Source organism: Onychomys torridus, chromosome 23 (assembly GCF_903995425.1).
Source record: "Onychomys torridus chromosome 23, mOncTor1.1, whole genome shotgun sequence".
NCBI classification, from domain to species: domain Eukaryota; kingdom Metazoa; phylum Chordata; class Mammalia; order Rodentia; family Cricetidae; genus Onychomys; species Onychomys torridus.
In genome coordinates this window covers 34830225-34855103 of record NC_050465.1, presented here as the reverse complement: position 1 = coordinate 34855103, position 24879 = coordinate 34830225, and the positions used below count along the sequence as shown (strand labels likewise).

Here is a 24879-nt window from a genome sequence, read left to right as displayed (position 1 = left end):
AATTGAACCACAGCCAAAAGTGGTATTTCCCATTTGCATTCCATACACTAATTATTAAACGAGAATCGAGAATTCCCTAAGACTCAGTGCAGGTAACATTTCCGGAGTCTCTGCACACACACTACTTCTGCAGGACTCCCAACTCATTCCTTGTCTCTAAAGACTTGCAACTGCTTGTCTGTGGTCACGAGTTTCCCCAGATAGGAATTCAACCAACCACAGACAGAAAGGATTTGGAAGAAAAATTTCTGAACAGGAGCAAACTTTCTTGCCATTATTCTCTAAGTCATACGGAGTAACAATGGCTTGTATCACACACACGTTGTACTAAGTTTTATAAATAATCAGAAGATGATTTAAAGTAAGTGGAGGTGAGGTGGGGTTATAAGTCCATGCTACATGTCCTTTTTAAATGGACCCGAGCCTTGGCAGTCTTGAGTATCTTCAGAGAGTTCTGGAGCCAAGATCCCAGGGATATACCAAGGAACAACTGTATTCGGTTGTTACATTCCAGTGGCAGACAGCCCCATCTCACCTCAGTGTGACAGGAAGATCCTTGAAGACAAATATATGCCTTCTACACCAACTCTAACTAATAATAAGCCCACATGCACTCATTCATCTGTGAGTTTGATGGGGCAGGCACACCATGCCGGGCATTGTTGTGGTTGCTATGGACACATGGATATGTAAAACAAATTTCCCTAGCTCTTGTGGAAAGGGCACTCCAGCACAGAAGACCAGCAGGAAAGAAACAAGCAAATGAACACACAGTGACGTGGCAGGGGAGAGCAAACTGAAGAAAAAGGAGGTTGCCAGGCAGTGGGGGGTGAGAGTGGGGGGCGAGGACTGCTATCTCAGGTGGTGCGGGCAGAGGCTACTCTGACAACTGAAACGTGCCCTGGCTGAAGGGAGAGCAAGTCAGTCACCAGTCACAGTGGGGAAGAGCACTGTGACAGGCACAGGGCACGTTCCCATGGCAACAGCAGGCCAGTGCACTGGAGACAGGGGCTAAGAAATAAGACGGTCGGACAGCAGCCCAGCACCTGGAACGCCATGCAGAGGGGTTTGAGCAGCAGAGGCAAACAGCTGATGAGCACCTTTGGCGAGCATCCCTCTAGCCCTTCACCCTAACACGTGAAGACACGATGATGGGGAGATGGCCCGAGAGCTGGAGCTGTGAGCAACCAAAGGGTGGTACTGGCGCCACCCAAAGCCAAGGAGAGGAAAGGGAGTAGGGGATCCCAAGTCTGGGCGAAAACATGCTGAAGTACGCAAGGCCTTTGAGACCTGGGGAGACCAAAGAGCTGAGGCCGGAGGTCCAGCTGGAGAGCCAAGGCCAGGAAGAAGCAGGAGTACACAGTAGGCATCCGGAGCCCCTGTGGCTTGCCTACGTGGTGGTCTGAGAGAAGCCCCAGAGCCAAGCCCACTAACACGAGGACTGAAAAGAGGACTACATCCGGAGGCGCCTTCGAGGTGGCTGCCAGAAGGTGGGAAAACAGAGTGTGCACGCCAGCAAGCCAAATAACGTAAAAGGTGTGCAGGAAGGCATTTATCACACTGCTGCCGGAGACAATGCAAGACCGGTCGCTGGATCTGACAACATGGAGGTGGCAGGTGATCTGCAAAGAGGTGTTTTAGGTCTGGCAAGATGGTTCAGAGGGTAGAGAAGCACACTGTCAAGTCTGATGACCTGAGTTCAACCCTCAGAACCTGCCTATGTAGAAGGAAAGGACTGCCCCCCCCCAAGTTGTCCTCTGACCTCTACAAGTGTGCCTTGGCTTCTGTGTGTGCATGTGTGCACAAACAAATACATGTAATAATGTTTCTAAATAAAAAATAAAAATAAAAAAATAACTATGTTAGAGAAACAGAACAAAATTCAGAGTGAATTAACTCAAAACAAGAGAGAAACCTAGGGACAATTTTCTCGGTCTTAGAGTAAAAGCAAAGAAGTGTTGTGACAACTGGGAGGTAGGGCCAAGACACGCACTCTGACACACAGGAGGCAGTGGTGGGAAGGGGGTCGTCGGCAGACAGGGAGGGACTAGACAGAGGACTTGACTGGGGGGGGACATATGAGGTGCCGCCTAAGGAGGGAGCGAGGAGACTGAAATGCTTCTGGGACAGAACCATGGATGACGCACTTTAAAGAGGTAGCCCGTTCATTCAGGTTTCTAGAACATTCTATCCAGACCCCCAGAAACTTCAGAAATCCAGCTTCCAAATACTTCAGGACAGAGCTCTCAGGCTTCTGGGACACAAGCAATGCAGTCCTTGCCTCACGTCCCCCGCACTCCTAAAACCTTCAAAATTTCCCGAGTAATGAGAGTTTCTTATTATTCAGGCAAAGGTCTCTTTCGCCCTTACCTGGTGCTAGTACATGACTCACAGTGGGTCTCTTTCTCCCTTACCTGGTGCTAGTACATGACTCACAGTGGGTCTCTTTCTCCCTTACCTGGTGCTAGTACATGACTCACAGTGAGTCTCCTAGTAGTTCCAAAATGGGAGTGTAGAGCAGAAAGACCCAGCCTACGATTGACAGTGAAAACTTGGGCCCATCTCCCTACCTCCAAGAAAATAAGGGTTCTGGAGATCGGGTCATAAAAACTTGAACAATGAGATGGCCAGAGGCATAGAGGGGACTCCAGCTGGCAAGACACTGAGGTACAGGGACAGCAGCATGTGGGGAGGGCACAGGACCACCAGTTCCCATGTGGTCTTCCAGTCAGCGCTCGGATATGCATCCTTTTTAAGAACTCAGTAAATATTAAATGTTTCCCTGAGTCCTGGGAGAGGCTCTAGAAAATTCTCGAAACAGAAAGGGGCAAGGTAACTATGGGAACCTCTAAATTTGTGGCTACTGAAAAAGAAGCCTGGCCCAGCAGGACACCCCATTTACAGATGGCACTAAAGTGGGGAAGTCCTGTCGGACACTCTGCGACCTGCAAACACAAGAACCAGACAACACACTCTGTATTTTAACCAACAGTATTAAATGAAGGGGAGAGGAGGGCACACAACCACCCTCTTGCTTCCTAAACAGTAAATACCTGAAGAGCTGACAGGTTCTGACTCATGACAACTGAACACCAAGGGTTTAAAAAAAAAAGAAGAAGAAGAAGCCTAGGAATAGATCAGCTCCAGGAGAAGCCACACACCACAGAGAGGTTCGAATGCCTTTCACAAGTAGATCTGTACTGCTGAGTGACAGGATCCAGGATTGGGAAGAGAAGGTTCCATCTGCATTCGATATGTGGTACTTAACAGGCATTCAAATAACACGTGAGTGACTGAGTCTCTACACTGGTCCTTCTGACTGTAGAATGCCTCTCCAACCCTGGAACTCCATGTGCATGTAACAAGTCATTCTTCAGAGTCCATTGTCCCATCTCCTAAAATCTCCACCATGGGATCCAGCCATTACTACCACATTCAAACATCTGAGCCCTCTATAAAGACACTAATGAAACAGGATCCTGCTTTCTGTGGCCGTTCTGTGCCTTCTGTAGTTCTTACTGACTTATTGGTGTCTCCTGCACCAGGCTGTGGAGCTTTCAAGACAAACTCATCTTCACATCTGTAGAACCTTGCACATACATGCAGAATCATGTTATTGGAAGAATGTTCAAGTCTTTCCACTGGGTGACTTTGGATTCCTCCCAGGCTGGAACTGGCAGGAAGGCATACCCTGAACCTCAGAGCAGTAACCAACCCCCTTCTTAGGCTGGCATACTGGAGCCTGCTCCCCGCTCCCCTTCCTTCACATGGGTTTCAGCCCCCAGTCAGACTCAACTCTTAGGCCTAGGTCTCCCAAGGGCAGACCCCAAACTCACTTTGCTCATCTCCCCAGAATGGATCAGGACCAGTGTTGACCAGCCCCCAACCTGACAAATTCCAACAAAGTCCCAGCCACAGATCCCAGCAAGGATTCTTAGAACAACTAAAGGGTAGGTGTGGCACCCTCCCAGCCTCACTAAGCATACACCCTTAAAAAGGCCTGGGTGTCAAGGATGGAGTACTGAGCTAACCTTTTCCAAGGTGGGGCCCTGCCTGGGCCACTCATTAATGAAAAGGCTTTTCCCAGGCTGTTGAAGCACTTCACAGAGCCCTCCAGAGACCAGCAACACTGACAGAAAATAGTCGGCTCGCTGAAACCAAACTTTTCCTTTGAGATTGTACCACTGAAACCACCTCTAGGCTGGTTTGAACATCTGAATTATGCTCTGCTTTTTACAAACAGCCTTCTTGAGATAAAGTCCTTCAAATCCCAGCTGAGCATTTGGCAAGAAGCAATAAAACTTCAACAGACATCTACAATTAGGATTAGGATTCCAAGACTTCCTGGGCGGATTAGAAACAGTTTCCACTAACAAACATGTTTGTACATCACTACTGCAATTTTTATGACAAAAATGCTAGGCTGGCATCCGACACACTCTCCTACTTTTAGTTTAAGAACCTTCGAAATCTAAAATAATAATAATTAGCTGGGGTCTACCCAGAGAACAGACTCCAAAGGGAACTGCTTTGGAAGTCACTCCAGGCAGGACAGCCCAGTCCCGCAGCAGTTACCAGCAACCTTGATGACCTAAATTCAATCCCTGGGCCCCGGTGGTGGAAGGAGAGAAGTGACCTTCTGCAAGCTGTTCTCTGGCCACCACGCACAGCCCCAAGTAAAATAAGTAATTGTAATTTTAAAATATAAGCAGCCCCTGGGAAAGCTGCAGACACCTGGGGAAAGGTTTGAGATTCAAAGGTGAGAGTTCCATGTGTGGAGCAGGAGGGGTTGGGAGATGGGGGGTGTTAGAAGCGGAGTATGCCTCAGGCCAGGAGACTTGCCTCGCCCTGGACCCAGCATTATGCTGTTCTGGCAGCAGCTGACTTTTGACCCACCGCTACTGCACTGGTCTCTCTGAGGAGAACTTTCCTAATCTTTGGCTGTTCAAAACCAAACAAATATCTTCCAAATTGGAAGGTAAACAAGGTTTACTATGACCCACAGCAGCCACGTATAAATGTAAAAAAGGATGGTTTTAGCCATTTCAAGATGGCACTGTTATAGAGAGAGGGTAATGTGCAGGGTCTGAAATGTTGAGTAGGCACTCGGATTCTGTCCTGCACAAGTGATGCATGCATGTTGGAAACAGAAACAACGCCCCGGCCCAGAATCTGCCATCTACCACCGCTTTTACTCGATTTCAGTGAACTATGACCCCAGACACACAGTGAGATGACCACTGAAAACCTTCCTTTTCTGCCTTCACTAAAGTCTGATTTCTTCTTCCCTTTCCTCTCCTAACTGCTGATGTACAAGATTCCAGACTCTGAGGACATTAAGTCAAAATGTTATCTCCCCAATGAAAATGAGTTTTGTTTTGTTTGCTGCTGCATCCCAGCGCCTAAGAGAGAGCCCGGGGCGCAGCAAGTGCCCATTAAATATTGACTCGGTGGATGAATAACATTTCTAAAGCGGTAAGCAGGCAGCATGATAGACAGGAAAGGACAAACATCTTCCTGCATACAGCTTAGTAGAAGGTACCAGAACAACTAAAGGTTCAAATGCCCTAAATGTAAATGAGAGGAGAAATACAGTGACTTTACCAAACGCCCCCTCCCCAACAAACACCCAAACACTCCAGAGGAGAGATGTCTCCACACCCACTTATGCAACCAACCCTCAGAGTCCTCACTACAAAGACTACCATAATCACGTAAAAGAGGCACCCCCCCCCCCCACCCCGTCTCCTGCAGAGGACCCTTAACCTGAGCTCTGAGTGCCAACTTCGTCATTTCCACATTCTGAGATATAATCACAATGTTCTCTGTAACATCTACCTGGCTCGCCCGGAGTGCAATGAGTAAACAGGTCAACCAAGGGCTCGGGACACACAGGCACGCAGTCCTAAAAACTCGGTTTGGGGCAAACACAGGGGTCAAAGGTTCCAGCGACATGTCTGCGTGACTGACATCAGCCCCATCCAAACTCCCCCGACTTCTGCATTTTTAGAGGAGAGTAAGAAATAAGAAAATCTTCAAAGCCTTAAATCGTTTTCCTAAACTTTCAAAATTTCCATTACAAAAATGAAAAGAATGCTTATTTCAAATAGTGCCTGCAAGTCTTACTGTAATACAAACAACACACTTTATCCCTGTTCATGAAGGACATCACTGTGGAATAATCCCCTTGTACACTGTGAAGAACTGTCACTGTGATTGGTTCAATAAAGAAGCTGACTGGTCAATAACTGGACAGGATAAGGTTGGGCAGGAGAGCCAGACTAAGAACGCTGGGAGGAAGGGCAGAGTCACAAGAGTCGCAGGAGAGGCACGAGAGTTAACAGGATATAAACATGCCGTGCTGAAAAACGGCTTCGCCACATGGTAGATAAGACATGCGGGTTAATTTAAAATGTAAGAGTTAGCTAGTAACAAGCCTGAGCTATCAGCTGAGCATTTATAGTATTAAGTCTCCATGTCGGTCATTTGGGAACTGGTGGGCAGGAAAGGAAAATCCGCCTACAGGACATGTTTCTGCTCTGTCCTGGGCTGTGCCCGCCCGAGAGAGTTCCAGCAGAAGCATGATGACACTCTACCCTTCAGTGGTGAGTTCCCTCCATGGACAGCATGAACAAGGAGAACCAACTAAGAAACACGTAGGGTGAAAGGGCACTACAAAAATAAATAGTCTTACATTTTGATAAAAGTGAAAAATTTTCATCATGGTACATGACATCTGAATAAACACCTCAATATTTTATGAAGAACTTGTTTTCAATTATGTCTCCATTATGAGAGAATGCAAAATGGAAAAATTATTTTAAAAATTTTTTTAATTAAATTGCTTTCTAGTTATGGAGCTCTTAAAGGAAGGGCAGTATGAGCTACAGAGGTGAGCAGGATAAATGTCCTCATTTACAAAAGTTTCTGATTCAAAATGATGGCACTGGGGGGGCTGGAGAAAGAGCACTGACTTCTCTTCAACTGAATCTGGGTTCAGGTCCCAGCATCCACATGGTAGCTTACAACCATCTCTAAATCCACTACTGGGGGTCCAGCATGCTCTTCTGAACTCTATGGGCACCAGGCATGCACATGATATACACACATACATGTAAATGAGACTCAGACATGTAAAAGAAAATAAACAAATCTTTTTTTTTTTTTTTTTTTTTTTGAGCCGAGGATCGAACCCAGGGCTTTGTACTTGCTAGGCAAGCACTCTACCACTGAGCTAAATCCCCAACATGAAAATAAACAAATCTGAAGGAGGGGGGAAACGAGATGGGACACAACCATGTAGGCAATTCTGATAACTCAGAGGCCGGGTCACTCAGGATCTGACCACAAAGTAGAGTTTAACCATCAACACAGGGCACAGGTAAGAGATGCAAAGAGGAGACAGGAATGGCCTTCAAGGGTTGGTTCCATGAGGAAGAGCAGGATTTGAGGTTAGAGGAGAGAGCTGAAGCTGGATAAGAGACAACCTTGAAGAGTAGGCCAAAGAGCTTACTCAGTCAAAGGGTATGCAGGAACTCATGCAGGCTGCCCAAGAGAAGACAACAGGCCTGATTACCACAGATCTGATGGTGGCTGATAAGCAGCATCCACTGCAGGGAGATCGAAGATCAAGGGACAAAGGTCCAGTGGGTCTGGTAACTGAATCCCTGTGGGCGGTTCATCCCAGCGCTGTTCCCGCCGAGCGGGAGGAGCCAAGAAGTCCAACTCTTTCCCTGTCTCCTCTTCCTCATTATTCCCCATGTTTGATGTCTGAGACCTGAGGTTGTTCTCCAGGGATCCAGCTACTGAGTGTCAGAAATGTACCAAGTCCTCCTTGGATACCTTTAAAAACTATTATTATCAAATAACTTTAAGATCCCATCAGAAAGGAACCACACCTCCCTGAAGATGCCACCCAAGGACCCAGGCTCAAAGGTGTAGCTTTTACATGAGGGGATGGTTCTGCCCTTTGAGAGAGTTGAACGTGGAAGGGACCAAACACTCCATAAGCACAGCAGCAAACTGTTCTCAGGACTTCAAGTAAGAAATCAGCCCATTTTATCTACATACATATTTGCATTAGCTGTAAATCATACATTTACTGGGAATGTAAATATTTTTAATTGAAATTTAAAGAAAAGATAAATCTGAGAGACTTCCAAACACAAGAATGATAGGACATTTCTGTAGACTATCAGTGAGCTCAGACTATAAATGCAAACCGAAACCAACAGATGTTCTCATTTCTCTTTATTACGATTATACATGTGTTTATGATGGCGGCACACATGCCAGGGCACACATGTGGCGCATAAAGAACAACTCTACGGAGTCCATTTTCCCTTCCACCTTATGTGGATTGTGGGTATTGATCTCGGACAAGTGTGACGCTAAGCCATCCAGCTGGCCCAAACCAAACTCCTGAAAGAACTGTAATGAAGGTGTATCCAAGTCCAGAGTCACAGTCTCACCCTGTCCTCAGAAACTGCCATCTGAGAATGCAGGCCTGGGTTGTAGGTCAAAGCCTGTTTCAAGACGCTGTCAAAAGCTGACATTGACAAGGAGTAATGTAAGAAGGAAGATACATACACTCAAGGAAGTGGAAAATGTCCCAATGTGGAGGAGGAGACGGTATTTAGAAAAATGCAAGAGACATGGTTGGCAAAATGTCTCCCATCTTATTATTCTAATTCATCCTTGCTAATGGCAGCAACATTCCCTTCCTACTGGGTTACGTATGGAACGTCCATGGCAAGCCCTCAATAGTCACCAGATTATCAGCTAGATATTTCTCCCTCACAAAAATCATAAGCTACAAATTGCGGTCTACAGAGCAGAGAAAATTATTTCTCAGAGTTACAGCTTCTTCTAGCAATTTGCTCCAGACTGTGACTGAGAGAGCCTGACACTTGAATGCAAGCTCTATGCAATGTGTCTTCACTGTTCCCCTCCCACACTCCAGAAGCAACTATTAGCAAGTAAGTGATACCTGACCTGGTAGATAGGCCCTGAGCAAATGCTAAACAGTTAACTGTGACAAGGGCAACAGACCCAGCCTGGGCGGAGCAGAGGTGAGGGGTCTAACGCCATCTGAGATTTGAAGAAGGCGCTAGAGCTGCTTTGGGGCTGAGGGAGAAGCAGCATGGCAGGTGATACATGCATAGCACACAGAGAGGCTGCCGTGGAAGAGCATGGTGAGTGTAAGGACAGAGGGGCAGGGCAGGGGCTGGCAAATATGCATGCACGGGTGAAATCGCCGTGCACTGCATGCAGGTCCTCATGGGCATCGCACATCGGTTTCTGCTTCTCTTTAGCAGTGGGAACTCTTTATGGCTGGTGGTACTGCTTTCCACCAGGGTGGCATGGCCATGCTGTCTCCTACAAGAATGGTTTAGAGACAGGACTAAGGACAGAGAGTCCAAGGCATGTCCCAGAACAGACATCTACCACATCAAAACATTTCCAAAGTAGAGATTTAAAACTAAAACAATGGAAATATGGCTTATGGGGTAGAGGCAGAGGATACAAGCTGAGGCATGGTTATAGCAACTGCGGAGGGTGTGGGGTACAAGAACACAGGCAACCCAGTAGAAATACACAGTAAGAAGCCCTGTTGAGAACAGCGTGGAACTCATTTCCAGGTGAGGGGCAGGTACAAAGCACGCCAGGGCCCTGCCACCACCAGGATTATTTTGAGAAGAAGTGAGTTATATATAATGTATGTAAAGTCTTTAGGGAAGTGCCAGCATCAGTAAATCTCATGATGTAGCAGCTGGTGCACTACATCAGTATTATTACCGTTAAAGCAAAGGACCACGGTTTGCAGTATGGAGTGTAAGCAGGAATGAAAACCATTTACAGGTACACTTCCATCACAGCCAAACTTCAGTGTGTGTAAGAACAGCCCAGAAGCCTACAGGGAGGGGCTCCTGAAGTCGGGCTTCCCCAAGGATGTTTTCTGAGTAAGTCCATGGGAGAATCTGGCAGTGACCCCAGACTGCAATACCTAAGACTTAAATATTCAGGCATCAAATAAAACACTGCATTGCAAGGGAACTAGAGGAATGATTTTATAAAAGCAATTTCAGTAGCCAGGCGGTGGTGGCACAGCAGTCTTTAATCTCAGCACTCGGGAGGCAGAGCCAGGCAGATCTCTGTGAGTTCGAGGCCAGCCTCAGCTACCAAGTAAGTTCCAGGAAAAAGGCACAAAGCTACACAGAGAAACCCTGTCTTGGAAAAAAAAAAAAAGCAATTTCAGATTTTTATTTTTCTTAAGGCACAGTGAGACTAGACCACTGGCAAAACTGACTTTCAAAAGAAAACAGAATAATCAAAACCTACTTGATTGGCAAAATACAGATTGCTCAGTTGTTAATCACTATTTTCACACATTTAGATATTTAGTTCCCAACAGTCCCACATGTCCCTGGGAGTTGCATTGCTGAGAAATCAAAACATACATAAATTATATATCCATATAGGTTCCATAATCACGAGAGTTCATTATTCATGAAGGGACAGTTGATCTTGAACCACAAACAGAAGCACAGATAAGGCTTTAGCTACGGTTCATCCACATCAGTGCCAAGCTTCTCAGCCTCAGCACAACTGTCTGTGAGCAGACAGTTGTGTGATCTGAGACTGCTGCGTGCCACCGCTGTATCTCTGTCCTGTCGACCAGCAGAGCCCTCCTACCTACGAGTGTGACAATCAAAACCATCTTTGGACATCATCAATTGCTCAGTCACCCAAACCAGCTCTGGCTGGAGACACTGCTGAGCATGTGAACCACGGCAGTCTAGTTTAACCAAAAAAGCCATACCGCCACGGCTACAGCCACCACAACCATGGTCACCACAGCCACCATCAGCACAATATGCCAATGGTAAGTTAATCTCTTCCGCAGCCAAGACATTTGCTAAGTTTTCACATCGGTATTTCCGCTCACAGACAGTGAACACAGAACACGCGCATTCATTTATACACATCTCATGGCAAGCTGAAATTGTTTTCAACAAAGCATTTGTTTTTGATGAGGCTAGGCTGCTGCTAAAAGCTAACAATCCTGATGTCTGCAATCACAGCACAACCTTGAGAGGCCCTGGACACTTCTCCAGGCACCTTTGCATATATGGGTCCTAGAGCACCGTCCAGCAACAGCCCCCAGATGTCTTAAATCTATATGCAACGGTTTACCACATAAAAGCATTCTACTGCATCTGACAACACCCCTTTGCAAGTCACCACGAGTTACTGACTACAACTGAAAACAGTAAGGATTCTGGTAAAGCACTCACATACCCATGATCAGAGGCAGGAAATGTTTCTGCTCAGGTAAACACTGGAAAAGCCCAAGGCTCTCGGCTCATGACACAGCTTGGCCCAAACAAGAGAATTCTCTGTCTCTGTCTCTCTCTCTCTCTCTCAACTCAAAAGTTCATGTGAGAATGTAAAAGGATGAACAGATTCCTTTTAGGTATAAGTGAGTAGACCATAACTAAACAAATAAAAAGGTTTTAGTATTGCTTAAGATTTGGCTGAATTCGCCTTATTATTCACTCATTTATTATTTATTTATTTTTGCTTTTTCAGACATTTTTATGTGAGCAATTAAAAATCTAGTGATCCAAGTCTGTCGTCGATCCATCGAACCTAAGAAAACCTTCGTGGGGTTACTTCAGCCATTCGGATTAGAAAACAAAATTCTAGTGGTATAAGTTAGCAAAACCACTCCAGGATCTCTTTGCATGCCACACTGAGACTCTGGGAAGGATTATGGACACTTCCTGTTAGCATCAGGCACTTACACTGGCCTACTCTTAGGGTCCTGACAGGATAGGTCATCAGCTATCGCCACTCCCAGTGCACATGCGCTACATCCCCTTAGAAATGGAAGACCCTCCACCTCCCAAGGTCTCTCTCCCGCAGCTCTCTGCGCCCCCTCCCCTTCCCTCCAATATATCCCACGCAAGTTCTGTTGTAGGGTGTGACTTCCCTTCCACAGCCTTTAAACTACAACAATTACCAACCACCTTCTTCAAAAAAACCAACTGGTAACCAAGTCAGGAAAATAAGTCAGCCTGACCCACACATCTGGTGAGCAATGCCCTGGGAAGCTGGACAGTGACGGTGCTGTCGGTCCTTCCACCCAAACACACCATGAAAATGTTAGCTGGACCTTTTTGTTTTCTCCTTGGTTCTCATGACAGGGTTTCTCTGTGTAACAGCCCTGGCTGTCCTAGAACTCTCTCTGTAGACCAGGCTGGGCTCAAAACTCACAGAGATCCGCCTGCCTCTGCCTCAGAGTGCTGGGATGAAAAGTGTGTGTTACTGCCGGGCTGCTGGACGCTTGCAAACAATGTGCATTCCTGTTTTCTATGCAAAACTAATCAGCAGCTGCTGTTTACAGACTCTGCAGCAGAAATATTTTACACACAAGTATTTTGTCTTATTTTTTAAAGGCATTAACTATTAATTTCTACATTCTTTTCAGTGAGCTAAAACGGGAAGGAAACACACACACACACACACACACACACACACACACACACACACATACTTTCCTGTGATTCAAGGAGACAGCTGCACACATCTGTCAATTATGCACTGAAGTAGAGCGGAAGCGTTTTCAAGCCATACTTACATGTGAGGGCTCAGTTCGTAAAAGTTCCTATTTCTGTAATCTTCCACTTTCTCCGGCGAATAAATGGGCAAGGACCGGTAGGGGTTCACAGATATAACCACACTTCCAATGTACGTCTGTAAAAAAGAAGAAGAAAGAAGTAATATGGGATGCATTTGAATATCTCAAAGTTCAGTGTGATACAGTTTCCTCCCTTTGGAACCAACACTGTCCTCCTGCCTCACCATAATTTTACACACTTCAAGAGCACTGTGTCTCTCTGAAGACAGGTAACTAATAATGCATGTTGATTTTGATCATAAAGGGTAAGCATGAATTTATAGATTGAAAATATGTTTCAAGATAAATCCTGACATAACTTTATGACTCTGGGCTCGAGCTCTCCAGAGCCCTGTCATACTGGCCAAGTTCACAAAACTACTCTCAGGAGCAGCTTACAGCTAATGCCTCCACTCACCTTCACCCTTCTGCTCCAAAGTGAGCAGGAGCATTAGCAGCCCACCTAACCAGCCCATGCCCACGCCTAGGGTAGGCTTCACTTCAGCTCTGCCCCTCTACAGCCTGCCATCTAATACATAGTACAGACCCCACGCAGTTCAGTATCCAATCCACAGTTAGCTAGCCCTTGGAAACAGACAAACAACAGAATTTCAACTATGATACACTTTGGTAGTAGAATTTACATCTTCTTTCTTATGGAAAGACATTTAATGTTGATTTTGCATTTAATGGTAAATTCAAACATACTTCCTGAGGGGTCCATGCTGTGTTGTGATGGACGCTAACTAACTCCCAGCTGCAAACTAGAACTCTCTTCTCCTGTGCTTCAACACCACCCCCACCCCCCCCCCCATTGCTGGCAGCTCCAGAGAGACCAGCTTGGTCCCTATTGCACAATGCCCGGCATAACACCACAGGCAACAGCGGATTGATGGTAAACACGTCTTGGCAGCTCTGGTTTTCCTTAGTTTCAACAATCGTAAAGACAGAAGGAAAATGCCAACAAACCATATATGTGATAAAAAAAAAAAAAAGGTTTGAAAAGGGACCAGTGAGATGACCCAGCCAGTGGAGCGGGTTTGCCATCAAGTCCTGAATTCTATCCTTGGGACCCACATACATCATGGAAGAAAACTGACTTACAGGTTGTCCTCTGTCCTCCACATGTTCCCCGCTGAACACATACACAAACACACAAATGAATAAATAAACAGATGCGATTTTGAGAAAAAAAAAAAAAGAAAGAAAGGAAGGGAGGGAGGGAGGAAGGGAGGGAGGGAGGGAGGGAGGGAGGAAGGGAGGGAGGGAGGAAGGGAGGGAGGAAGGAAGGAAGGGGACATACTAAAGCTGAGTGTGGGGGCGTGGCCAGTCCAGACTGTAGGCTTTTCCAATGTCATTGTCAACAGGTAACATTTCTAGGACAAGGTTTTCCAGAACGGCCACCACTGAGACCCATGAAGATGAAAATTAAACAAAATGAAAAGCAAAGACACAGGAGAAATGTTCTGCAATATTTTTATATGAGCCACAATGACTTTAATTTAAAAAAAGAAAAAGAAAACTTTCCGAACATGGGAAACAAATCCTTGTGTGTATGTTCACCATATACGAGCATAATCTAATCAAAAGTAGAAAACCTGCCATGGCATGAGAAAGCTGCAGCTCCACCCACTGTGTACTCCTAAATTCTATTGTCAGGACCCACTTAAACTGGCCTAACAAGGAATGACTATAAGTTCCCCAACGTCCCAGTCAGACGGGGCTTTCCCAAAGCTTTCGACGCCCCTCACACTCCGGCTCTCTTGAACAGATGAATGGGAAGTGTCTAAAATGGAAAACCACCTGACTAGCACATTACAGGTACACCACAGACGTGAAAGCGTGGCCGCTCGCCAGGGCTTTTATTTACTGAGCAGATGATGGGCCTTCTTTGCAGGGGGAAGTGCTTGTAGCTTTCTCCTTTTGTAAAATGAAAATAAAATTTAAGCGTACAGACTCTCTGTCAGCAGAGGAAGCAGTCACGGCCCTGGGCTGGCTCTTTACAATGGCTAAGCTGTGATAAACATCTGCTGCTGCAGCATTCTTGCATAGAGAATGCAGTCTGCTGCCGCAGTTTCAACATCAACTCCCCCCCTACCACCACCACCACCCAGCTCATGACAAGCGAGTTTCTTTTTCTCTGAAACTTCAGTGCACACTGAACTAGCTGTGCTTCTGCCCCCAGCTGTGGCACTACCACACAGAACAGGACCTGCCCACTCAAGCTGCTCAGTAAGTATCTCTAGCTGAATGACTGGCTCACACCAGCTCCAAAGGGCACTAAGAAAGTGGATGATGCAGCCCATTAGTCTTGTGTTGACATGCAATACCAAATCCACTATATACCACGGCTATTATCTTATTAAGCCTGTAGGCCACATGTTGCCAGTGAACAAAGCCTTAAATATCCTTTCTCTTCAGCTTCCTGCCCTACTGTGGGGGCTGCTTGCAAATATGGGCAGAAAAACTTCTTCCACCTGTACACATACCCGCTGTGAAACAAAGAGGATGTTTGACATTTCAAAGAGTAGTGTTTATTTTCCAAGTCTCCGAATCTGGACTTTGATCAAAGAGACATTAGCAAATGTGACCTAGGCAGAGATCTGAAAACCCATATGTAGACTGGGACATGCCCACGTCTTTACAACTATCCTGTGCTCTTGATGGGAATGAGCTTGAGCTATCATCAATGGAGAAGTTGGGGTGGGGAGGGGCAAAGTGTTCTGCTCTACAGCCTGTACTACAGGCTATGAATGATCCATCCCAAACCATTAACCCCCACTGAAGCCACTAGATACTTGAAGTCATAGGAGTAATCCCAGGTGAGGCCAGCAGGAGATCCGCAAAGCTTAAATCAGACTAAGTTTCTATTCCAGAGAGCTGTGAGCGGAGAAGACTGTCACTTTGGCCATTAATTTCTGAAAAACGGTTTGCCACAATGCATCAGTAACCGACACACCAGCATCTCTGAACAGACCAGAAAGGGAGCCACGTGGGACAAGATGCATACCTAAGCAAGCAGTAAAGCTGCCAAGCTCCCTTGTTACCAGACTTGTAGGGTCCGAGCCTGTGCCCCAAGACGCCAATTAAACAAGCAAGGTGTAGTGAAAAGCTGGAAAAGGAGACTAATGAGAAGAGCAAAGAAGTGCAACGCCAAATGCACACTCACAGGTGTGTGCACACTCACAGGTGTGTGCACACTCACAGGTGTGTGCACACTCACAGGTGTGTGCACACTCACAGGTGTGTGCACACTCTCAGGTGTATGCACACTCACAGGTGTATGCACACTCAGGTGTGTGCACACTCACAGGTGTGTGCACACTCACAGGTGTATGCACACTCACAGGTGTGTGCACACTCACAGGTGTGTGCACACTCACAGGTGTGTGCACACTCACAGGTGTGTGCACACTCACAGGTGTGCGCTCACACACTGTGTCCCTCGGTGGGGTCTTAATATGTAGGCATTATTTAAATGGAAGACAGCCCAGCCCACACCCTGGTTTGGGCTGTGATCTCCTGCAGAGCTGTCTGACACATTCTTAGGCAGTGTGAAATCTCTTTCCAGGAGACAAGTTCTTCCTTCTGAAATCAAGCTTCAGCCTTCTCCTCCCAGCATGAGATTCCTGGAGACAATTATTTTAATAGTCAAAGGGAAGCTTACACATGTCTATTCCCGGCCAGGCTGGTTGCATCCATTCACTTCCTGTCTGCATCCTAAGCAACGGACCCCTAAGAGTTGCCTTCTACGGGACAGCTGTCCCTGCTGCTGATGGGCTTCTTCCTCCAAGGGTCTAAAAGCAGAGACTTAACCGCCCCCCACCCCATGGGAGCAGTAAGAATACCTAAATATTCAGTCACAACCTTCTTTCATTAGAAACACAGAAAGCAGTCCTGCAAGCAGCTGGGTGGGGCTGACATTCAACTCTGGTTTTAGGCTGCCCGCTGCATACTCAAGGAAATGCAGACGACAGCTTTCTTCAGGGTTCTGGAGAGTGACAGGACAGCTCATATCTACATCAATGAACATTGGAACTTAAATGTTACCGCTGCCATTTTCTTACTGCGGCTAACCCTCAAAAGAAGCCCGTTGTCAAGTAGCCACTTCCTCCATGTCCTTGCTCATCGCCCTCATCCTCCCAACCTCAGCACCATCAGCCATGGGTGTCAACATTCCATCAAGAAGGCAACAGCAAAGTTCCTCTCCTGTCTGTCACTGCCATGTGTGGCCAACCTCCAGCATCTAGGACAGGTGAAGGAAGAGAGCAAAGAGACAGGAACAGGAGAGAAAAAGGACAAGGGACAGGGGTGGCTGGACCCTGTGGAAAAGCCACCTTCAATTAACAGATCCCCTTCACTTCTCCAGGGCAGACATTAAGTCAAGAATGTGCAGACATTCCTAAGGCAAACCCATCCCCAGCTGCCAGTTTTAAGTACTTCTGGCACTCCAATCAGATGCCTTGCAAACAGCAAACACAACCTGAGGGCTCCTCTTGTGCCTGCAGCAAAACTGACCTCTTTTCTGGAGGACAGGCCATCGAGCAGCCTTCCCTCTCCAGTTCAGAGCTGGAGAGAAGGGCCCCTGCAGGCAGAGCTTATCAAGGGAAGGCCATGCGTGCTATTCCACAAACAGTGCTGGCAAAGTTCACTCCTCAGAGACCTTCTCCGTGACCTGGAGAGGCACCAGCCATCCACAGCTTTTAAAGGGATCCCCAGGTGAACTCTGGCACTACGGACATGGATAAATTCAGGTGAGGTCTCGGGACTGAGTCCTGACTCTACTATCATATACAGTGGCCAGTAAGAACCACACAGCATTTACAACACCAAAATACACACTGCTTACAGAATGCTTATGTGCTTGCTGTGGGCTTGGTGCTCGGATATGTAATCTCACTTAGCACTCAGATCTTCAAGGGGGAATTAGTAATAGTCCCTCTGTACACACGAGCAAACTGGGGCAGGGAGAAGCTAAAAATGTGCCTAGCTTTACATAAAACTGAAGACTTACCAGAAAACTTGGAGCCACAGTTTATAGAACATTGCAAACAGATCTAAAGCATATCCAGTGGGGTATGATGGAGAGTCTGAGCCTAGAGCTCAGACACTGCTGGGGTGGGGTCCCCAGGAAGCACTGTCCTCATCCAACCCCTCTGCCACACAGCGACTCTGATTTCAGAGCTGCTCTTGGACTGCCTGCCTTGTAACTCATGACTCTACAGTCCCTCCCTTCCTCCTCCCTCCCCGCCTCCTCCCTTCCCCATCTCTCCTCCTCCTCCCCCTTCCTCACACATCCTTTCTCCTGCCCTCCTGTACTAAGGACTTGGGTCTTAGCTACTGGCAGGGTGGCTCTGCTGTAGAGAAACCCTTCTGGCTGAAGCCTCTTACCAGTGAAAAAGCAAGAATTCTAACCCAGCGACCGTCCTTGTTGAGAAAGTTGCCAGATAAAGACTTTTCTTTCTTCTTCCCTTTTTTTTATGTTATGTTTGCAATGTTATTTATTAAGCGGTGCTGTTTACCATGCGAGAGAAGCCATGAGGTACAATGAAGCCCCCTGTAAGAGTTTATCAAGGGAAGGGAATAGAAAGGGTGTGCATAGGCCTGTGGAATGACCATGCAGGAAGAGAGTGGAGGAACAGGCGGAACCGCTTTCATAGGTCCCCCCACACATGCCCTATGCCACGAATGCACATAGATTATATGATCACGCTACATGCAAATTACGTGATTACTCAGCGCATGGATTACATAGGACGCAAGGCCCTGGGATGACTAAGCATCTTGCCTGGCTACTGGACAGCACATAAGGTCACCTTGCTGGGAGAGTGGCTAGGAAGTCTAACAATTATGTGTGCACACCTCAGTGTGTTTAAATGTAGGATGTTGTTGGTGCCCTCGGAGGCCAGAAGACATTGCTGGGTCCTCTGCAAGTACTCTACCGCTGAGCCTTCTCTCCAGCCCCATATATTTCTTCTTTCATAGATATTTTATGCCAAAGTGGCAATGTCTCAGGCTTTAAGACCCAAATGCATATGGCTTTGGGTAGGTTCTCATTGCTCTCTGGATATCTTCTGGGATCCCCACAAGCAAGAATATTTGTCTACAGTGGGGTAGCCTACAGTTCTGCGTCGCCATGATCTAGACTTTCATCCACAACTGAAGCCTAGGTGCCTCTCAGGAACCCTGTGCTCTCCTTATTCATCTTCCTCAGCACCCTTTTAAAGACAACACCTTCAAATAAACCCAATAGAGCAGGGTTTCTCAACCAGGGGGTCGAGACCCCTTTGGATGTTGGATGACCTTTTCACAGCGGGGCGCCTAAGACCATGGGGAAACACAGATGTTGACATGATGCTTCCTAAGAGTAGCAAAACGACAGTTATGAAATATTTGTGTGGCTGGGGGTCCCCACACCATGAGGAACGGTGTTAGAGGTCACAGCATTAGGAGGGCTGAGAACCTCTGCACTAGAGTGAATCTGATTGTAAAACCATTCGACGGGAAAACACACGTCCACAGTCTCAGGTGTGTCTGTCTTTCTTCTTTTTTGAGACAGTTTCTCTGTGTAGCCTTGGCTTGGACTAGCTCTGTAGCCCAGACTGGCCTTGAACTCACAGAGATCCGCCTGCCTCTGCCTCAGCGCTGGGACTAAAGGCGAGCGCCACCGTTGCCTGGCCAAGCCTCTTATTTTCTGAAGAATGAGTTTTAATTATTTTTTACATGTCTGTGGAGAGCCTTAAAAAGTCAACCCAGGTACACTAGAGTGCTGGCAAATAACAGACACTTAAGTACCTTCCAGCTGAGCTACCAGTGAACACACATGCCATGGAACAGATTCTTATCTTAGTGGTCACAAGAATGGAGGACAGTGACGTGGCCACATTAGTCAGCAGAAACGTATTCGGGTGAGGAGCCACAAATCAGCTGTCTCCCTTAGACTACACAGTCCCACAACTCTAACCTCAGGAGCCCTGGAATAAATCTTCAACCATTGTACAAGGAAGTACTCCTTTCTTGGGCAGAAGCCTCCCAGTGGACCACCCAGATAATATAATGGATGTCGAAGGGCTTTATACCACCAGAAATGAACAGAAGGAAAAAAGAAAAGGGCCTTCAAGAAAAACATTTTCATCTCAACAGAAAAAATTAATTATAATAATCATCTCAACATCAGAGAAATACATCAGGAAACTGTCAACTAACAGACAAAATTTACTTAAAATCTGGTGTGTTATATAATCTAAAGTGGCTTCGAAAGCTGCTAGGGAAGGTGTGGGAGCCCTCTGAGGACAAGTCTCCAAGCCACGTTACCTTCACCTCTGAAGTGTGAATGGTTCAAAGCCAGGGTGGGCCCAGACTCAGGTAAAAGCAGCCCATCACAGAACTGTATCCACAAACTGACGGAACAGACTGTCAAATTTCCCCACGGTCTATACACTGAGGCTTTGATAATTAATGTAACTGAGATGAGTCTTCTACACAGGAAAACACGCTGTCAGAGCTCACTACTCTTGCGGTACAAGCCTAAATCCAGCTTTGGAGGGTCTAAAGCAGATTGAACATTTAAGGCAAGCCTGGACTACATAAAGAACTGGAGTTCAAGGCTAGCCTGGGATACATGGCTAACCCCTATCCTAAATGGGGGAAAAGCAGAGCTGACCACTCTGGACACAGAGGAGATGTCAGGACGCTCTGGAACTGTCTAAATGAGTGCTCCAGCTCTGGACGGTCCAGGTAGATCCCTGGAAGGCAGAGATCACAGCAGGTCTTCAAGAGGAAGCTGGCTCTGGAAAAACAGAACTGAGGAAGGGCATTGGAAATTTTGGTTTTAGGCGGCAGTTACCGCCCCCCCCCCCTTCCTGCCCCTCTCATCAGCTAAGTTGGGGGTCCCCTAACTTATTTCTAAAGCAGACACTGATAGGGATACCTATGTGTACCTTGTTCACAGCAGCATCAGAAGGAAGTCACCCCAGTATGCATGGGCAGTGAACAGATAAATGGCCGCCGGCAGCGCACACACGCAAGGGAGCACTATTCCAATCAGGGCGGAAAGGCACCTTTCCAGGGCAGGGAAGAGCAAGGCTTCTCTCCAGCCAAGCTACCCAACCAATAATTAAGACTGGGATCACATCCTCAGCAGGGGAGGCAGGGAAAGGGAAGGGAAGCAGGGAGGAGGGTGGAGGGAGGGGGAAGGGTGATAAGATAAAAAGGGAGATTACTGAATCTACTTTTTAAAAGGAACTGCTTCTTAGGATAAGTAATGAAATTTTTTTCTCTGAATCTGTCAAATGTTAATGGACTGGACATTGTTAATGTAATTCTTGACTGTAACCTTTTTTTTTTTATTTTAGACAAAAAAGAGGAAACGTGGTGATATTGTGTTCCCCCAAATACTGTGCACCCTAATAAACTTATCTGGGGTCAGAGAACAGAACAATCACTAGATAAACATAGAGGCCAGAAAATGGTGGCACACATGCCTTTAATCCTAGCATTCAGGAGGCAGAGATCTGTCCGGATCTCTGTGAGTTCAAAGCCACACTGGAAACAGCCAGGCATGGTGACACACGCCCTTAACCCCAGGAAATGATGGCAGGAAGCAGAAAGGTATTTAAGGCATGAGGCCAGGAACTAGAGCCTGGTTAAGCTTTTAGGCTTTGGAGCAGCACAGTTCAGCTGAGATCCATTCGGATGAGGACACAGAGGCTTCCAGTCTGAGGAAACAGGATCAGCTGAGAAGTTGGCCAGGTGAGGTTAGCTGTGGCCTGTTCTGTCTCTCTGATCTTTTGGGGTTTACCCCAAAATCTGGCTCCCGAGTTTCATTACTAAGACGTTTAGAAATTCAGCTACAGAAGGGAGGAGGGATGGGGAAGGGAGGAGGGAGGAGGAGGGAGGGGAAGAAAGGAGGGAGGGGAGAGGAAGGTGGGAGTGGGAGAGAGGACTGTAGAGTCATGAGTTGCAAGGCAGGCAGTCCAAGAGCAGCTCTGAAATCAGAGTCGCTGTGTGGCAGAGGGGTTGGATGAGGACAGTGCTTCCTGGGGACCCCACCCCAGCAGTGTCTGAGCTCTCTGCTCAGACTCTCCGTCATACCCCACTGGGTATGCTTTAGATCTGTTTGGAATGTTCTGTAAACTGTGGCTCCAAGTTTTCTGGTAAGTCTTCAGTTTTATGTAAAGCTAGGCACATTTTTAGCTTCTCCCTGCCCCAGTTTGCTCATGTATACAGAGGGACTATTACTAATTCCCCCTTGAAGATCTGAGTGCTAAGTGAGATTACATATCCAAGCACCAAGCCCACAGCAAGCATTCCATAAATAGTACCCATCACGGTGGTATAACTTCCACATGGCTCTACTGGAATCTACTGACCACACTGTACAACTACCAAGTCAGGACCCCAACCCCTAGACCTCGGCTAAATCCAACCAGTCCAATCATGCCAAAGTCACGAAGACTTTTACAAAATCGTCTTTGTATACAGGAAGTGGCTGAGTGACCAGACGGCACGTGAGATGATAGGTCTAATGAAGCTCATGCTAAGATGACATCATAAATCAAGCCCTTGCATCCTCAGAACGAGAGTCATTCACTTCACATGAGGAATCCACTCTCCTCTTAGGTCTTGGATCCTGGGAATCTGATCACAAGACACAAGCTATCATGAATCACACTGCTATTAGATGGACATCTGTAAGAATTCCCCAATTCTCTTGAAGAGATCCTTTATCTTCGGGTTTTATTAGAAGTCACGGTGTGGTCTAGCAAATGCTTTGGTTGTTATTGACGCCATTCAAAAGTGTACAAAATGGTGTAAGTCAAGATTCTATATGTGAGGTCAAGAACACGCGATGTGTCAATACCTTTCTGGTACTTAGAGCACATGCAATCCGGTGTATGTATCTGACATCTCCACTCTTGGAAACATACTTGTTTATGTATGTGATTGTATGTGTATGTTGCTGATATGCATTAGGTATTACACACACACACACACACACACAAAAAAAAAAAAAAAAAAAAAACCACTAATATCCGATTTTTACAAGTGAAGAAACTGGAGGCACAGGCTGAAATAATGTACCCAAAGTCTCCCATCAGTGGTAGACAGACTCACATTAAGGACACAAATTGGTCTGCACATACCCAGTTTACCCACAGCACGATAAGCCTATCATGATGATTGAGAAAATTAGGGCACAAGAGACTGGTTATGGCACCCAGTTCGCTGCCCATTCTTGCTTCTTCTGAGCTGTTTTCTCTACTCATGGCACCCAGTCAGCTTCAAAGACTCCCAGAAAGCCTGCTTCCCCAGGGTGCTCAGGATCCCTCATGACCTCACCACACCCCATCTTGCTTGTTGTTTTTATTTTTTCCAGTATTTCTCAATTTGAAAACAGAACCCATCACTGTTGATGATTTTATCTAGTGCCTTAAATCACTGTCCTCATCCTCAGACCAGAGGTCCACAAATAAACTAAGAGGCCTGCAAACTGCGGCCACAGATGACATCCAGGCCTGCTGGTCTAGCCTCAGACACCCCTACCCTACCATCATATTATAATCCTTCATTCCTGGGCTGTCAGTCATTTCAGACTATAAATTAAAGAACTATATATGAGTTCCCTGCCACGCTTAAATACCAGCTAAAAATATCAGCCCAGGCTGCCTTCAATTTAGAGCAGGACATCACAACACTGCTATATCATCGCTGAGACAGTTTCTGAAAGGAGGCAGGAATTTTCCAAATATATACATACTGTTCTCCAACCCAATGAAACTCTCCACTGGGGTACAGTGTGGTCCTGAGTTGTCAGGTTCCCTACTTGCTACGAGTCCTGAAAATGTGTGGCTAACTGGAAACAGGGAGACAGCAAAAATGAAATCTGAACAATGAAGACAAGAGGGAGAGGCAGAGTGGGACAGAGAAGCCTACTCTGCCTGGCTGGAGTGTGACCCCCCAATCTGCATGCCGGAAGCTTCACCCCAGATGCGGTGGTCAGGTTGGGGGAACCTTTAAGAGGTGAGGCACTACCCTCAGAAGAGGCTACAGTAGTTCTGATAGGATGAGAGAGGGTTTACAACCTGGAGAGGGTTGTTATAAAAAGCACCACCTGGCCCTGGAGTCCCCGCCCCTTCCTGTCTGTCTCAGGTGTGATCAGCTCTGCATTTGCATTCGCCCTGTTTCTATCTCTCTACCTGTGACAGAGTCAGGAGCCCTCAGCAGGACAACAGCACCATGAAGTCAGAACCACCAGACACCAGAATCATTTGTCAAATACATCTTAGTATTAAAAAAAAAAAAAAAAAGCAAAAGACAAAGTCCCCAGTATCCAGTTACAGCAGAAGAAAATGGAAATCTAATTAAAAAAAAAAAAAAAAAGAAAGGAATCTCAAATTCAAAGGGAAGTTATTCCGGGCTTCCCAGTACCAAACACAGCCACACCACCTCCAATACATTCCACTCCTGCTATGTGTAAGTCTTCAGATTAGAAACTCAGTAAGGTAAGGACCAAAATATCCACTTGATGGATGAAAGAACTCGGTTTCTGACAAAGGCACTGATGTCTGTGAGTTACTAAGATCTCAAAGTTTGTTCTGTCTGCTCAAAGCCCAGATCTCTTTTCACTTTCCACCCATTCTAGGGCAGAGTTCAAAAAACAAAGTAACTTCTCTTTAAAAATGAGAACCACCATTAAAATCTATCTGCTCTACAGATGAAGGAAGAGCTCTGTGTTCACCGAACTGGCCCCATGTGCCCAGAGCCAAATGGCTTCTCTACCTTGTGCCCATGAAGGAGGACTGTGAGGAGCTGTCAATCACTTGCTGTCCATTTAATATAGGGGACAGCACTCTTTCCTCAAGATCTTCTGTGCTTGGGTTTTGGTTTTGGTTTTTGGTTGCAAGGGGTAGAGGGAGCAACTTGGTTATCTTCCTGGTAGATTGAGCTTATGAGGATCATGTCACACTAACTACGAGTTGAGAATCCAGGGTACTCACTTGTCCCATGTTCAACAAGTTCATGTCACTGTACCACTGACTGCTCCCTCAGCACATGGCCAGCGCTCTGAGCATCATTTCTATTTGTCAGCTAGGTCATTTTGAGGCCGCCTACTTCCAAAGCCTATACAAACTTCAATATCACAGGCAACCACTCTGCAAACTAAACAGGCTTTCCTATTAGTGGGGCCATTTGGT

General features: G+C 46.5%; 1 protein-coding gene across 7 annotated transcripts in view; it reads right to left on the bottom strand.

The window, feature by feature from the left end:
- The window catches only part of Myo1b (myosin IB), a 174415-nt gene that overhangs the window by 107570 nt on the left and 41966 nt on the right, over window positions 1–24879 (bottom strand). For all 7 annotated transcript variants that reach the window (XM_036172931.1, XM_036172926.1, XM_036172929.1 and 4 more), the window contains one exon: window positions 12644–12759. In XM_036172931.1, coding sequence (XP_036028824.1) covers window positions 12644–12759 — 116 coding nt within the window. The remainder of the gene's footprint in view (window positions 1–12643; window positions 12760–24879) is intronic.